This window comes from Carettochelys insculpta, chromosome 16 (genome assembly GCF_033958435.1).
Source record: "Carettochelys insculpta isolate YL-2023 chromosome 16, ASM3395843v1, whole genome shotgun sequence".
In the NCBI taxonomy this organism is placed as follows: Eukaryota; Metazoa; Chordata; order Testudines; family Carettochelyidae; genus Carettochelys; species Carettochelys insculpta.
In genome coordinates this window covers 1040592-1055395 of record NC_134152.1, presented here as the reverse complement: position 1 = coordinate 1055395, position 14804 = coordinate 1040592, and the positions used below count along the sequence as shown (strand labels likewise).

At 50.1% G+C, this 14804-nt stretch overlaps 2 protein-coding genes across 9 annotated transcripts in view; one reads left to right on the top strand and one right to left on the bottom strand.

Moving 5' to 3' along the window:
• Positions 1 to 14804, top strand: part of TELO2 (telomere maintenance 2) — a 50046-nt gene that overhangs the window by 31731 nt on the left and 3511 nt on the right. Inside the window, exons 18-21 of one of the 2 annotated variants that reach the window (XM_075011184.1) lie at positions 3267 to 3366; positions 3836 to 3900; positions 4755 to 4870; positions 7545 to 7674. In XM_075011184.1, the coding sequence (XP_074867285.1) occupies positions 3267 to 3366; positions 3836 to 3900; positions 4755 to 4870; positions 7545 to 7648 (385 nt within the window). In that variant the 3' untranslated portion in view covers positions 7649 to 7674. Of the gene's footprint in view, positions 1 to 3266; positions 3367 to 3835; positions 3901 to 4754; positions 4871 to 7544; positions 7701 to 14804 lie in introns of those variants that run through there. The other variant, XM_075011185.1, reaches the window with a different exon arrangement.
• The window catches only part of IFT140 (intraflagellar transport 140), a 193459-nt gene continuing 188248 nt past the window's right edge, over positions 9594 to 14804 (bottom strand). For 4 of the 7 annotated variants that reach the window (XM_075011173.1, XM_075011176.1, XM_075011178.1 and 1 more), the window contains 4 exons: positions 13163 to 13375; positions 12917 to 13083; positions 12421 to 12562; positions 9594 to 9800 (listed from right to left, as the gene is read on the bottom strand). In XM_075011173.1, the coding sequence (XP_074867274.1) occupies positions 9594 to 9800; positions 12421 to 12562; positions 12917 to 13083; positions 13163 to 13375 (729 nt within the window). Of the gene's footprint in view, positions 9801 to 10201; positions 10804 to 12420; positions 12563 to 12916; positions 13084 to 13162; positions 13376 to 14804 lie in introns of those variants that run through there. The other 3 variants (XM_075011175.1, XM_075011177.1, XM_075011174.1) reach the window with 3 other exon arrangements.

Genomic DNA, 14804 nt, shown 5'->3' with positions numbered 1-14804 from the left:
GCCTTTGGGCCTGTCCCGAGGGTGTACGGCTTTGTTGGGAACGTCGCCTGGGAGTTCCGTACTGTTGCTGCTGTTGATGTCGCCCTTGGTCGTATCCCCGCTGATACTGTGCACTCTGTGGTTGGTACGGGTAGCGTCTTTGCTGAGGGTAATGTTTTTGATTCCTATATGGAGGGGTATAAATACCCAGGGTTCTAAGTGTAGCTCTCGAGTCCTTACTGGAGTGGAGGACCGAGTCGGTTGAGTCTGCAAACAACTTTTGCGTGTCAAAGGGAAGATCCACGATCTTCGCCTGTAGATCCCTCGGGATGCCCGATGTCTGGAGCCAGGATTCTCTACGCATGACCACTGCTGTAGCCGTTGAGCATGCCGCTGTATCTGCCACATCCAGGGCGATCTGGACTCCCATCCTCGAAGCGGCGTAGCCCTCTTGCACAATTGCCTTTAACACCGGCTGCTTATCTTCCGGAAGTGAATCCATGAGAGAAGTAAGCCTGGAGTAATTATCGAAGTTATGGTTTGCTAGGTGCGCCGCATAATTTGCCATTCTCAATAGCAGGGTGGAAGAGGAATATACCTTCCTGCCAAACAGCTCTAGCTTCTTGGCATCTTTGTCCGATCCCCCCGATTTGTACTGAGAAGTCTTTGACCTCTGCTGGGACGATTCGATCACCAATGAGTTCAGTTGTGGGTGACTGAAGAGGAACTACATGCCCTTTGCTGGGACGAAGTACTTCTTGTCCGCTCTTTTATTCATAGGCGGAACAGAGGCCGGAGTCTGCCATATGGTAGTGGCTGACTCCATAATGGCTTCGTCCAGCGGGATAGCAATTTTGGATGAAGCCGGGGGTCTCAAATTTTTCAGGAGTTTGTGATGTTTCTCCTGCACTTCTGCCGTTTGAATGCCCTGCGTGAAAGCCACCCTTTTAAACAGCTCCTGAAACTGTTTGAGGTCATCTGGGGGAGCGACATCCCCGGGGGCCATGGCCTCATCTGGGGAGGATGAGGAGGAACCACTAGGGTAAACCTCCCTTGAACTCTCAGGTTCCTGTGGTCGATGGTGTACCTGCTCGCTGGAGGATTGCGAAGGAAAGTCTCGGGGTTCTAAAATTAACTCCCCTTGAGATAACTGAGTTTCATTCCCTGCCCGGAGTGTCCACGGGGGTATTGGCTGGCCGGGGGGGACCTGCCCCTGGGCATAGGCCTGGGGTGTCTGTGTCTAGCATGATAGGAACGACCATGGCAGCACAGGCACGGGTCCGGGGATGGAGACCGGGACCACTCTCGGGGTGTGTACCCCCGATGTCTGGGAGAGCGAGACTTCCGCAATGACACAGATAGCGGTGACACTGGTTTGTGATAGTACTCCAGCGGATCCAATCCCAGAAAGGGCGAAGGTGGCCCCAGCCATGGTGACATTGGTTGGAGGAACGGAGAAGGAGGTTCTGGATAGGCCGGCGGAGACCTAGGCCTTCTGGGCGGCGTGTGTAGCACAGGGGGGGAGCTTGTTAGCAGCAGCGCAGCCCTGTCCGGAGAAGGGCTGCGGTGCCGGGTTTTTGCTCTTGCCTTTCCCCTCCCCTGCGAGGCTGGCACCGCCCCCTGCCGCGCCGGGGATCTCGGCGCCGCGCTCTGCCCGCTCAGCTGCGGTGCTGCGCGGATAACGTCCTCTGGTGCCTGCGGGCTCCGTGCCTGCTGGCCCTGCATCGTTGGTGCCGCGGGGGTCGTTGCCACCTGTGGCGGTGCCCCCAGTTCCTGCGCTGGCCTGGCCACCGCTCTAGGCGCTGCGCATGCCGGCTATTTTGTAATCGGAGGCTCAGCCTCTGCCACGTGCACTGCCGCGGTGCCGCTTGCCTGAATATGCGGCTGGGGGCTGTGTGCTCCACCCGTTCCGCTCGCTGAGACCGCCGGCAGGGATTGAACTGGGGAGAGCTTCCTCCATTTTTGCACCGAGGGGGTCAGAGAAGCTGCCTTCCTTTTGTGGAACCCAGAGGGCCCTTCTGATTGCCTCTCCGGCGTGTCTAAACAAGAGCATTTTAAGACACATTTCTCTGTCTTTTCTTGCCCTGGCTGTGAGCTTAGCACAGTGGGAACACTTGTGGGTAACGTGTGATTTTCCCCCAGGCACTGGATGCATTCACTATGCCCATCGGAGGCCGGCATAGCTTCACGGCAGGACTCGCACTTTTTAAAGCCTGAAGAAGCCATCTCAGTGAGTCTTTTACTGTTAAGAGGGTATTTAGCACCTTATCCGTGCCTGTTTACCCAAATCGCGGACCCCGGCCTGCAGGGCAGCGAGTGGCCTACTGGCCTTCACGTCCACTCTTCTTCTCCGCTCCTCTCTCTCCTTTTTTTTTTTTTCATATCTTTGTCCTCTTTCTTTTTTTCAAAAAAAAACAAAAAAAACAATTTACACATAGAAACACTGTCTAATCTGACTCTGGCCGTAGCCTGAGCGGATTCCGTCTGCAGCCGATGGTGGTTGAGAAGGAACTGGCGGGGACCAGATCGCGCACATGGCCGGGGACGCGCAAGGGAGCGGCGCGTGCTGGCGCATGCATGATCCAGGAGAAACTGCTGGAAGAATTCCGATCTGCGGCGCTGGGCGAGCCCGACACCTATTGTGGAGCACCCACGGGGACACTCGATGAAGAAGCTTTGCTTTTGGAGGACACTAAGCAGTAGTTCCTTTACATGGCCACAAGGGGGATCTGGCAGCCACTAATGGCCCAAGCCCTTGGTTCAGTGATGGAAGGACACTTCTGACTGGAAGTTTTGGTGCTATGCATTGTTACTGCCCCTCCGTTGTAAGAAGCTGCATTCTGTAGCCTTGGATAGCCTCTGGGGCTGTGGTGTTGCTTCCTCCACCTTGCTGGGTGCCTAGATTATCATTGGATAAATCTAGGCAGCAGTGTGATGTTAGTGGGGTACCAATGTGCCATGGGTGAGCCTGCCTGAGGAAGGCTGATTACAGACAATATAACCAGTCTCAACTCTGCTTGTTTACAACAAGAATATGGAACTCGGCCTTTGCACATATTTCTTCTTAGGTCAGCCAGATTTCGCCAGCCTGTCCAGCCAGCAGTGCCCCTGGCTGCTCTCTGCACACTCTGGGAGTGCTGTGGTGGGTGGTAGTCCCCAGGGCTGAGTTTGCCACTGATAGGCTGGGCACAGTGCCTCCTGCTGATGGTCCAGCCATGTGCTGGCAGGTCTGAAAGGGCATTAAGAAAACTTACCAACCAAAAGCAATTGTGTATCTTGCATTGCAGGCCTCTGGTAACTTTTGACCTTTTAGGAGATGATCACCTTGTGCTGGGAAGGCTGGCGCACACTCTGGCAATCCTGATGTACTTCGCTGTCCACACTGTGGTAAGAAAGTTGAGGCCCATAATGTAGCACTTGCTGACTGCAGTGGGGATGAGCCTCTGGACAGCCTCTGAAGTGGCACTGGAGTGTGGCACCTGCTGCAGCCATTGGGGACTGGCCCCACTATGTAGGGGTGGAAGCCATACCAGGGAGGAGCTGGTAGAGACTGGAGGGTGGGCTGGTCAGAAAACAGGGCAATGAACTAGAAATCCTGCATTCTGCTCCCTGCGTGTTTGTATTTTTTCTGCTTCTTTCTCCCATCTGTATCCTGCTTCCCAAGAGAGGCCGAAAGGCAGGAAACGCCCCCAGTATGTGCTGAGAAATAGAAGAGGCATTGGGTTTTCCAGAGAATCCCTCTGAGTGACCTTTGTTTACTGCATGTGGTCCCAGCCACAGACAGGTTAATGTCCTTTGCAGGTCAGTTTGTGAGAAGCTACCTCTTAACTGTGTTCTCCTCACTTGTATCCTGCAGGCAGCTGCTGCCATGGGAAAGGCACTGCTGGAGTTCGTCTGGGCCTTGCGCTTTCACACAGACTCGTGAGTGGTGGGCTTTGGGGGCTGCTTGGGGAGGGGACTATGATCAGCTGGAGGGTCAGGTTCTCTTATTGGGACGTTAAGTCTCTGGCAGAGAGAGTATTGCCTGGCTGAGGCTATGCAGATATCTAATGCACCATTGTCTGCTGACCTCTGTCTCCTTCCCCACCTGTTCCACATGAGAGCAAAGCCTGCAGTGCCTCACGGCAGGCGGAGGGGACTGAGGTAGGGAGGAGATGAGGCTGTCCCTGGGTCCTATCAGCATTAAACACTCCTTTAACCCCAGTATCACATCAGCTGCCAAACCTATGACTAAGGTGGAACTTTCTTTGCAAACTCCTGTGTCCTGGCATCTCAGCCATCTCTAGCTCTGAAACCTCTTGTAAGTTTTCTCCACCCATGTGTGCAATAAGTGCATATAGGAAGCATCACACAGGTTGGTCCCTTTGCGAGTGATCCCTGAGGTAGCTTCACCATATGAGATTTCCCAGGGGCTCAGGGCAACTCAGTGATATAGGTTTAACTTTCACAGTGGAAGGGTCCTGAGCAGACCTCATAGCCTTTTGGCTCACCTCCTGCCCAGGGTTCCCCAGGATCCTAGTCTTCTCTGGTCCAGGGAGCAGGAGACTGTCTCCAGCTCTGGTGGGTGGTAGCACAGAACTGAGCAGGGACCCAGGCCAGCCCACTCTGGTTCAATCCCTGGTCACTGGGAGTCTGGCTGGGTTGGCAGCAGCATCTGAAAAACGAGGGCATTGCAACGAGAAACTGTGTGTGAAGAGCAGCAGCTAATACAGCATGTAGATGACAGGAAGAGAAGGAAGCTGCACCTGCCCATTGGGTCTTTGCTTCTCCATCAGGTATGTGCGTCAGGGCCTCCTGACTGCAGTTTCCTCCATCCTCTTGAGTGTCCCTAGTGACTGCCTGCTGGAGGACATGACAAATGAGTTCTTGGAGACCCAGTCCTGGCTGGCAGGTAAGGGGAGGTGGTGGTGGCATAACGGGGAGGTAGTGGCTATAGGGCAGGAACGGCTAAGGGATGTTTTGCTGGTTTCCTTGTGCTGTTGGACAGAGCCTCTCATGGAAATATGTGCACCCTTTATGTGAAGATGGGGGCTAACTTATCAATTTGGTGCACTTCCTGCTGCAAGAGAGGGGGTGCTGCAGAGACATCCAAAATGAAAGCCTTGGGGCAGATACAGCCTGTAGCATTCTAACGTAGTTATCCTCACCTTCCATTGGGAACTAAAGCCCACAGCAGCTACTGGTCCCAGTAGGCAGTGCACTTGCCCCCTCATAGGTCATGGACCTGTAGGTTGGACCATCAGGTTTTAAATTGCCTGCAGACCTTGAACTTCTTGTAAGCAACTTGTGTGCTCCTGACCTGGGTGCGTGGAGGATGGGGAACATCCTCAGAGCTGTGTCCACGGCACCAATGGACGAGAGCAGGAGGACATGTCCCTTTCTTCCAGTTTTCCTAGTGCCAGTGGAAGGGACGTCTAGTCAGCAGAGCAGATGAGTGACTCAGCCAGCTTGCACTGGGAGTGTGGCATGGAGCAGGGGCCACACTGTTCAAACGGGGGCAACATGCAGGGCAGCACTCCCTTCAACATGACCTAGGGGGAGCTTGCAAGAAGAGCCTGGCACTGTACACTCAGCCTCTGGCTATGTTTTTGTGTGCACTTCTGTGTGCTAATCAGGCCCTTCACTAGTCTTCTGCCCTCTCTGGGTTTCCTTCACAAGCCTGACATTTGGAAAACTGGCTTCCCTGGGGGCTGGGCAGGAAGTGACACCGACACAGCCGGTTTCTGATCCCTGCAGGTTCTGTAGCTTTGTGCCCTTAAAGGGAAAGAGCAGCCAATGGAGACCAGAAACTCCACATTTCCCATGCCAAGGTGTGTTCTGAGAGCTCTGCCTCCCTCTACTGAGGGCGAGGGGAGTCCCTTCAGGAAGGTGGTGAATGCCTGAGACATTCAGCACAAGAAGTTTCATGGTCTGTTGTTAACTGTCTGGTAGGTGTACCTGCTCTTGGCCTGGAGAGGGGCAGGACTGGGTGGATAGTAGCATTTCCTTTCTGGATCTGAAGCCAAGCGTGTGTGCGCGTGTGCCTCTTGCAGCACGAGGAAGCTAGTGTTTGATGCTGTACCGATACAGTGTGTGTAGACAGCATGGTGAGGAGGATAGGAGCAGAGCATAAGAATAGCAGCACATCAAGCACCAGAAGTGTGTATGACCCCTCACCCACAAGCCTTGGTTTCTGCCCCAAGAGCTTTTCATTCTGATTCCATTCCACACAGGACTGGTCTGACACATCCAGTGCCCCTGCTGCCATTAGAAATCCTGTGATTTCCATAAGACGCTGCAGAATTCCACTTCACTTGGACAGGAAGCAATTGGGTTGTCTATCTCCTCCTGCTGGGCATCACCTGTTAGCAAATGCTGATGGGATGACTATCACTGAATGGGAGAAGCTGCCCTGGGTTGGTGAAAGCATAACTGGCTTTCATGGGTTGCTTCTGATGAGTTTCGGCTGCAGTGCCCTTTGGGGATGGGAGTACTAAACAGTATTTAATTTGGTATGTCCCTTGCTCTGCCTCATCCTCTTGGCTAGGTTATGCCTGGCCTTCAAATTCTATTGTGCCGTCAATTTGAAAAGACATTAGCCCTTCTGTGGTTCAGCTGCAGAGATGCTGGAGGGAACCCCTTTCACTGCCATGAGGCCTGAAGCAGTTTGCAGGGAGCAGTGCTTCTCATGTACGGGGTTCACTGAGCTGCAGGATCACTCCTTCCAATGTAGTTAGCTCAAATGCCATGCTTGGGCAGCCTCTCCTGTTGCAGAGCGCAGGGTTCCGAGCTAATAAACTGGGGCTGTACTCTCTTACAGCTGCTTCCTCCACACAGTACAGAGACACCAGCCTGAAGCTCTCCCTGGGTTTATAAATAACCTACCCAATCCGTGTGAGTCATGTGCTTAAGCTGACAGTGTTGAGCTCTGAGCACACCACTTGTGCGTACAGGATATCCTCACACAGACTCTGTGCGCTTCCAGGCTCCCTCTGGCTCTGACGTCCGGAGTTTTTACACTGAGTTTATTACAGGGTTCTGAACTAAGTTTCACAGTGTTCTGCAAATGCTGCCATTTACATGGAGCTCACAGGCACCAGGCTGGCTCGGATTCATCTTACCCTTCCATCTGCTGACTGTATTTGTCCTGTGATTTTTTTTTTTTTTTTTTGTGATCTGTTGGCAATTGTGTGCAGCCAGAATATGTGCCCACAAGCATGAGAAGCTGCCTTAAAACCTGAGCTGCCTTTCCTTGCTGTCAGGTTCCCACGCCCCTTATGTCACCTACCTGACTTCCCCATGCCAGTCATTTTGGAATTAACATTTTAAGTATTAGTGTGCACGTGAGTGAGGTCAGCCTCAACACGGGCTAATGGCAGCATCTGGTCTAAGCCACTGAGTGTAGACAGTGAGTTTGGGTGTCTTCTAGGTCTATATCGGGGCAGTGCAAATGGTGTTGCAGAAAGGCCATGTTTGTAGCCCAGGGTTTTGTTTCCTTTTGCTGCTGTTCGATATCAGGAAATGACTATAAAAAGCATCTTTGATTTCCTCCCACTATCAAATAATTGTCTCCCCACTTCTTGCAGATGTAGCAGAGAAGGACCCAGATGGGGACTGCAGGAGGCTGGCCTGCCAGAATCTGCTGTTAATGGAGAACCTGCTAAAGAAACTCAGAAGTGCCTCTCCTTAGTGGTGGAGGGAAATCTGAAAGTGGAGGTGACCTCCATCTAACACACGAGAGCTGTGTTCACTAATCCTACGGCTGGAGCAGGGGAGAGAACCTGACTTGACTGGAGAGTGGGGGCCAGCTTTGTGAGCTATTTGCTCCAGTACTGAGCCTACAAATGCAGAAAGTGCTGCAGTCCTCTCTGCACCTCCCCCTCTCCAGCACACCCTGTACCAGCTATTTATAGCTGGGCAGATTTGAGTGTTCAGCTAAAAACAGAATGAGGACCTCACACCAGACTTCTCTGCAGGAAAACAGGAGTGACTGTGGTCTCTTATTCTATGGCACCTCATAGCGAAGGGCTGAGCACTCTCAGCCTTTAGCAGGCTAGTTACTGGCCTCTGGCGAAAGATGGAATGGGTTGCGTAGGTGATGATTCCGGTCGAGTTACACATTGTGTGAACAGCCCCAGGAGGCCTCTGCCTACTGGAAATGTGACAGAGTACAGACGCTGTCCACTGGAGAGGAGTTAGACTGGGCTCTCTAGCTTCGAGGGGCCTTTTTTCAGTCATGTGTGAAGCATCTTAATAGGGCAGAAAGTGCTGCAAGACTGATCCCTTCACAAGCAGAGTCTCTGTTAGCATTCTGTCAAAGGAAACCATTGTGGAAATGAGTTTTGGCTTAATGATCTGTTCCCAACTGCTCAGTAGATGTGAAATCTCATAACAGAAACCAGCCCCTCTAACCCTCGAGGTCAGCACCAGCTAGTGTGGCATGTCTTTAGGTGGCTACTGCAAACACTATTTCTCTTCCAGGGATAACAGCAGCCATGCCCAGAAAGGAACTATGCTAGGTCTATGCTAGCATCCCCAAGCAATGTAGGGTTGCCAGAATAAGCACCTGCTGTTCTGTTTTGAATTGTGTCGTCAGAAGTGCTCTTGGGTGGCATGATGCAGTCACCTCTGTGCTCTTAGTGTGGCACTGCTGTCCAGCTGGAAGTATAGCCGTGATAGTTAAGGTGAGACTCACTGATCTGGTCCTGATGCAAGCTGCAAAGCAGAGTTTACCCCAGATTTTTCTGTTGTTAGGGTGGGGGCTTGCCATCTCCTTTTAGAACAAAGTCTGGGGACAAGGGGCTTGATGTTTCACTAGTGGTGTTCACTAAAAGTCTTGCAAAGGGTCTAACTTTATCCACTTTAAATCCAGAATTTGGGAGGGGAAACAGGTTTCAGTAAACAAGTCAAACTCCAACCCAGGGAGGAGTAGAGCAGAGCTGTACTCTGCATGAACCTCTACTAAATTAAAATTTAAGAGCTCGAGGGACTAGCAAACAGGGAGAGAGTCTCCATCATCTACCCAAGGTCACTGAGAAATTCTGACAAGGTGTGGAGTTGCCTATGCATTGCTGGACTCATTCCCTTATAACATGATTTTAAAAAAAATCTTTGCTTCCTCCAATTTTGACTATGCAAACTGCTCACAGCGTTGTCGTTGTAGCTTTATTGTTGGTCCTTAAATAGATGAGCTGCCTACTATTTAAGGCCCTGGCATATCAGTGCAAAATGTGTCTTAATTACCCCGCTGTCTGTATGCATAGCGAAGGCTGAAGTTGTAAGCGTCAGCACTCACTTTGCTGCTGCTTGTGGAATTAGGACTATCTGATGTCTTACTTTTGCATAGATGGTTGGCCTTTTTTTTCCCCCTTAAAATTTATTGATGTATTACAATTTATCTGAAGCTGGACACTAAAAAAAAATTAATAGCAGTTGACTGAGGTCTAAACTGTGCCTCTGCACTGAACTGCTGCTTGAGCTTTAACCATTTTTCTTATACATAGATTAATCTGGGCCAAGCAGGGTGTGCAGTACAGAAGTGTCTAATGAGCATAGGCCAGGTATCTGGCTGCTGGAGGAAGGGCCAGTCTTCTGCTCGGCCATATGTGAATGCTGCCAGGTTAGGCAGAAAGCGATCAGGGATTGTCCACTTCATCAGCTACATCCTCTTCCACCTCCTTGTTGTCCTCCATACTGTTGTGGCGAATTCGTTCTGGGACAGGGTTCTGGTTCAATGGGATGCTCAGCCCTCTGTGAACAGCCTCAATGGTCTGTTGAGTCACATAGTAGGTCAGGTTTACGCATGGAATTCTTTTACGCATCTCCTCCAGGTACCTGTAGGCCTGGAAGTAATGGATGGTATGGGTTCTTGTTATTCTCAGAGTAGCAAAAAAAAAAAGTGCCAAGATACATCATTTGCTGACCTCAGACCTGTCAGCTCGTGCAACGTGAGTTACCAGTGCAGAGCATGCTCATGAGCACCTACAGGGTTTGTCCAGTATTGCTCTTAGCACAGAGAATGCTGCCATCACATTTCAGGTATCCATACTGAACCGTTCACCTTGTTCTGGTTAGGAGCCCTCTGAGATGACACTATGCCCACATAAAGCTTAAATCTGACTGGCTTCTAGCTGCCACAACTCCTGGTGGTTGGACTAGAGCTGCCCAGAGTGCTGGGTGCTCACCAGCCCTTTATATGATGCGGAGGGCCTTCACTAACCCCTGACTTTTAGAGAACCATGGAGTTTTCACTTGTTGCAGGAGAGCAACACTATGGAGACCAGGCACTAGAACAAGCGTTTTTGAATAAAAGTGAGGATTAGCATTGAAATCTAAGGGAAGTGAGTTGTGGGTTTTTCCAATCCCAACCCTGTACTCTGGTTTGAAACCTGCAGCACCAACAAGCTGAAGTAGGGTGACCATCTGTCCCGTATTTGGGATGCCAAAGAGGCATCCCAACATTTTTTAAAAGGGACAAATTGTCCCATATTTGAGCCATCCCCTGACCTTTTCTGCCAGCAGCTGTGCAGGTGCAGCTGCTGGCAGAAGTCACTTCCTTGGGAAAGCCAGACGATTGCCAGCTGCTTCCCCAGGCCCCAGGGTGTGCCAGTAGCTGTGGCTTCTTGGGGGGCCAGCACCACTGACTCCTTCCCAGCTCCTCTGGGCTTGATAGAGCCAGGAGGAGCCACCCTTCCCCCACCTATCCCTGTCCTGTATTTGGGACAGGGAGATAGGGTTGCCCTAAGAGACAGCTCAAACTCTGGTTTCAGTTATTCCAACTACACCCAAGGTCTGAAGAGACCCACATACCTACTTTTCCTTCAGAAATAGCAGAATACGGCACTCCTGAAATCAAAAAAGGGTAAAATTGATACAGTCCATTTTATTGCTCCATGGCTGAGGCTGACAGTCCTAGGAACTCTGAGCAGAGGGGATGGCTCTTAGATGTGCTATGCGCCCTGGTCAAGATGGGACTGCTAGGGTACCTCTGCCATTCAGACTAGTCCACAGCCAAAGACTCATGGCCTCAGAGACTCTCCTGCCACCCCACTTCAGAGCTGGCAGCCCTGGGAGCTAGATGGCTGCAGGGGCTTGGAAGTGCTAGGATCCCTTGTCCTGGAACAGTCAGCATCCTAGGGTTGCCCTAATCTTTGGACTTCAAACTCCAGCTCCAATGGGGGCTGTCAGTTCCAGAACATGAGCGTGTTTTCAATGGATGGTCTGTAACATTATACAGTCTATTAAATACAGAATCCTGCTACGGTTCAGCAAAAGTTTAGTCCAAGTGGTGCTAGATTTAGCCAAATATTTTGTTCTGGCATATCATCGTTTCCCAGCTAAGACAATACAAACACCCATGTGTGTCAGACCAAAGGTCCATCCACTGCAGTATCCTGTCTAGAGCCAGGTGCATACAGAAGAAGTACATGAAGTGCTCTGCACTTGTCAGCTTCTGGCTGAGTTTCATCAGAAAATTTGAGTGGCTCTAGTTGGCACAGCTTGTAGTGGACAGGTAATGCACAGAGCAGGCAAGCACAATATTCTGCACCTGGATAGTCCAGAAAAGGAGGTTACTGTCAGTCTAAGGCCGATGACCCTGTGCCATTCAGCATTCTGCTGTTTGACTCTTCCTGCTCGGAACAATGAGTCACTCCTCTGCCAATGGCTATGTGTTAATAATGATTTCCTATTTTTTCTGTGCCCACCAGGTGGTTGTTGGAAGTGCAGAGAAATTACCTACTGCCTCTCCCTCTCTGTGAATGGGAATTGTTACACATGTCCCAGAAGCCACCTCTGTGAATGTTACCCTCCATGGCCTGTAAAATAAACTCTCTTGCCACAGTTAAAAACAAATTCAGACTTGTTGTTCCTTCAGCATTGCCCTATCCTGAGGTCAAAGCTAAAACACCATCCAGTGCTTAGCACTGTAACCTCAGCTCCCTAACAGGGCAAAGGTCCACCTAAATACTCAGAGGTAGCGCTCCACTGGCATCTCTACACTTGCAAAGGCTGAGCATGTACAAGGCAGCAGCCTTCCCTCGGGATGCAAACATGGAACCTAAAGGTCAGCAACTCCCAGCATGTATGCCAAGAGTGGCACACGAGCCAGTTTTTAATCAGCATGTGAGTCAGGAGCTCAGCCCCACCCCCTCCTCCCTGAGGCAGCTGGAAGCTTGCTCAAACCCATGCTGCCCTGAAAAGACCAGCTAATACTCCCAACCACCACCTAAACAGCAAACCTCTGCCTCTTAATTTATTAAATGAAGCTGTTGCAAGTAGACTGTTAAGTGACCTTATAAAGCATCACCAGCACTCAGATCTTACGCAGCGGTCAAAAGGTCAAATTTCAGCATTCCGCGTCAGAAAGGTTGCTGACCCAATTTAGACTATAAGCCCCTTAGGGCTTCTTTTGTATAGTGAACAGTGCCATGAACATAGATGATGCTCAGAAAAACAACTTACCATCTGGAATTCCTCCCCCTGTAAGTAATGTTCAACCAGAAAGCCCAAGACATCACCTAGGCGGATGGTATTATCAAGGTCTGGCTCACCTAGGAGGAGCTCACACTGCCTGATTGCCTCTTTTGGGTCCTCAGCGTAAACTCTAGTGAAAGAAAATGTAGAAACTGTAAACATCTTGTGGGGAGAAGACAGATTCTTGCTTCAGGCATCTGGCTCTCAGCTGAACCATTTTGAGGTCTGTGTGTACCCCATAGCCACCCTTCTGTAAGATGGCCATCTGCATTCTCTGGGCTTCAAGTAGGAGGGCTCATCTCACAGCTACCTTCACCTTTTATTCAAAAGTCACAGTCATTCCCTACTCCCATACAGCTTCCCTAGGCTAAAAGTCTCGCGCATGCTCTCAGAACTGTGTCTCCTGCATAGGACTCTGGTGCTGCTTTTTTCCAGATACAGTCTATCTGTATCCATTCTGTGTGCTCTCATCACGGCAGATTACCTCCGAGCCTGGATGAACTGCTTCACCAAAGCCATCTTGCTTTGCAAAAGTGCCAGTTTGCTCTCCTGCTCTACAGGGCTTCTCATCTTTGCCTTTGACAGGCACTTGTATGCCTCTGTCAGTGCACCCAGTGCTTTCTCATAGTTCTGGTATTCATCAACCTCCACCTAACAAGAAAAGACAAAGACAACCTGTACTCTGTTCCCAGCTGTTACAAACCCAACTGTGAGAATGGACATGACGTACCTGAGCACAAGCATCATAAAAGCCAGCTAGGAGATCAAGGGCCTTTCCCTTGGTATAGAAGCTAATAATGTTCTTCATAATCTCCGGGTCTTTTCGCCAATCCAGCGACTGTAGGTAGTTGGCTGCCATGATATAAATCTCCCTCTGTCTGGATACGCCAGCAAAAAATACTATTTTCTCCGTGTCTCCAGACTTCAACAGAGCTCTCATTGCCTGCAAAGAGAGGTGAGAACAAGAATGTGCAGCTTGACCTGCTGCCCACAGACAGGAAGGAACTGGTAGGAGAAGTGGAAGCGGGTGGCAACCTGGGCTGCAGTGATCATGAGATAATGGACTTCAGGATTGTGACAAAAGGAAGAAAGTTGAGCAAATATAGACCTTTGATTTCAGAAGAACAGACTTCAACTCCCTGAGAGAACTGATGGGCCGGATCCCCTGGGAAACTAATAAGAAGAGGAAGGGAGTTCAGGAGAACTGTAAGTATTTTAAAGAAGACTTATCAAAGGCACAGGAACAAAACATCCTGATGTGGAGTACAAAAAGCAAATGTGGGCAACCAGGCTGGCTCACCAGGGAAATCCTTGGCGAAGTTAAAAGGGTTGTGTATAAGAAGTGGAAACTTAGACAGATGACTAAGGAGAAGTATGAATTATAAGTATATTGTTAGCGAATGCAAGGGAATAATCACAAAGCAGAAAGCACAATTGGAACTGCAGCTAGGAGGGAATGTGAAGGGTAATGAGGAGTTTTTACAGACATGCTAACAATAAGAGGGTTATTGGGGAGGGTGTGGGGCTGTTACTGGATGAGGGAGGTAACCTGGTGACAGATGATGTGGGAAAAGCTGAAGTACTCAATGCTTTTTTTGCCTCTGTCTTCATGGACAAGGTCAGCTCCCTGATTACTGATTAGGCAACACAGTATGGGAAGGAGCTGGGCAGCCATTGGTGGAGAAAGAAAAGGTGAAGAGCTATTTCAAAAAGCTGGACATCCACAAATCCATAGGTCTGGATTTAATGCATCGAAGGGTACTGAGGGAATTGGCAGATGTCATTGTAGAACCTTTGGCCATTATCTTTGAAAACTCGTGGAGAATGGGAGAGGTATCAAATGTTGTGACCATCTTTGAGAAAGGAAAGAAAATCCAGGGAACTATGGACTGGTCAGCCTTACCTCAGTCCCCAGAAAATCATGGAGCAGATCCTCAATGAATCCATTTTGAAGCACTGGGGAAAATGATCAAGAGTAGTCAACATGGATTCACCAAGGCCAAGTCATGCCTGACCAATCTCATTAGCATCTGTGATGTAGTAACTAGCTCTGTGGACACGGGGATGTCAAGGGATGTGATATACCTTGAGTCTAGCAAAGCTTTTGATACAGTTTCCCACAATATTCTTGCCCGTAAGTTAAGGAAGCATGGATTGGATATATGGACTGTACGGTGGATAGAAAGCTGGCTAGATAGTCGGGCTGAACAGGTAGTGATCAATAGCGCAATGTCTAGTTGGCGGTCAGTTTTAAGTGGAGTGCCCCAGGGATCAGTTCTGGGGCCAGTATTTTTCAACATCTTCATTAATGACTGGGAGGAGGGGATGCATTGCACCCTCACAAAATTTGTGGATGACACGAAGCGGGGGAA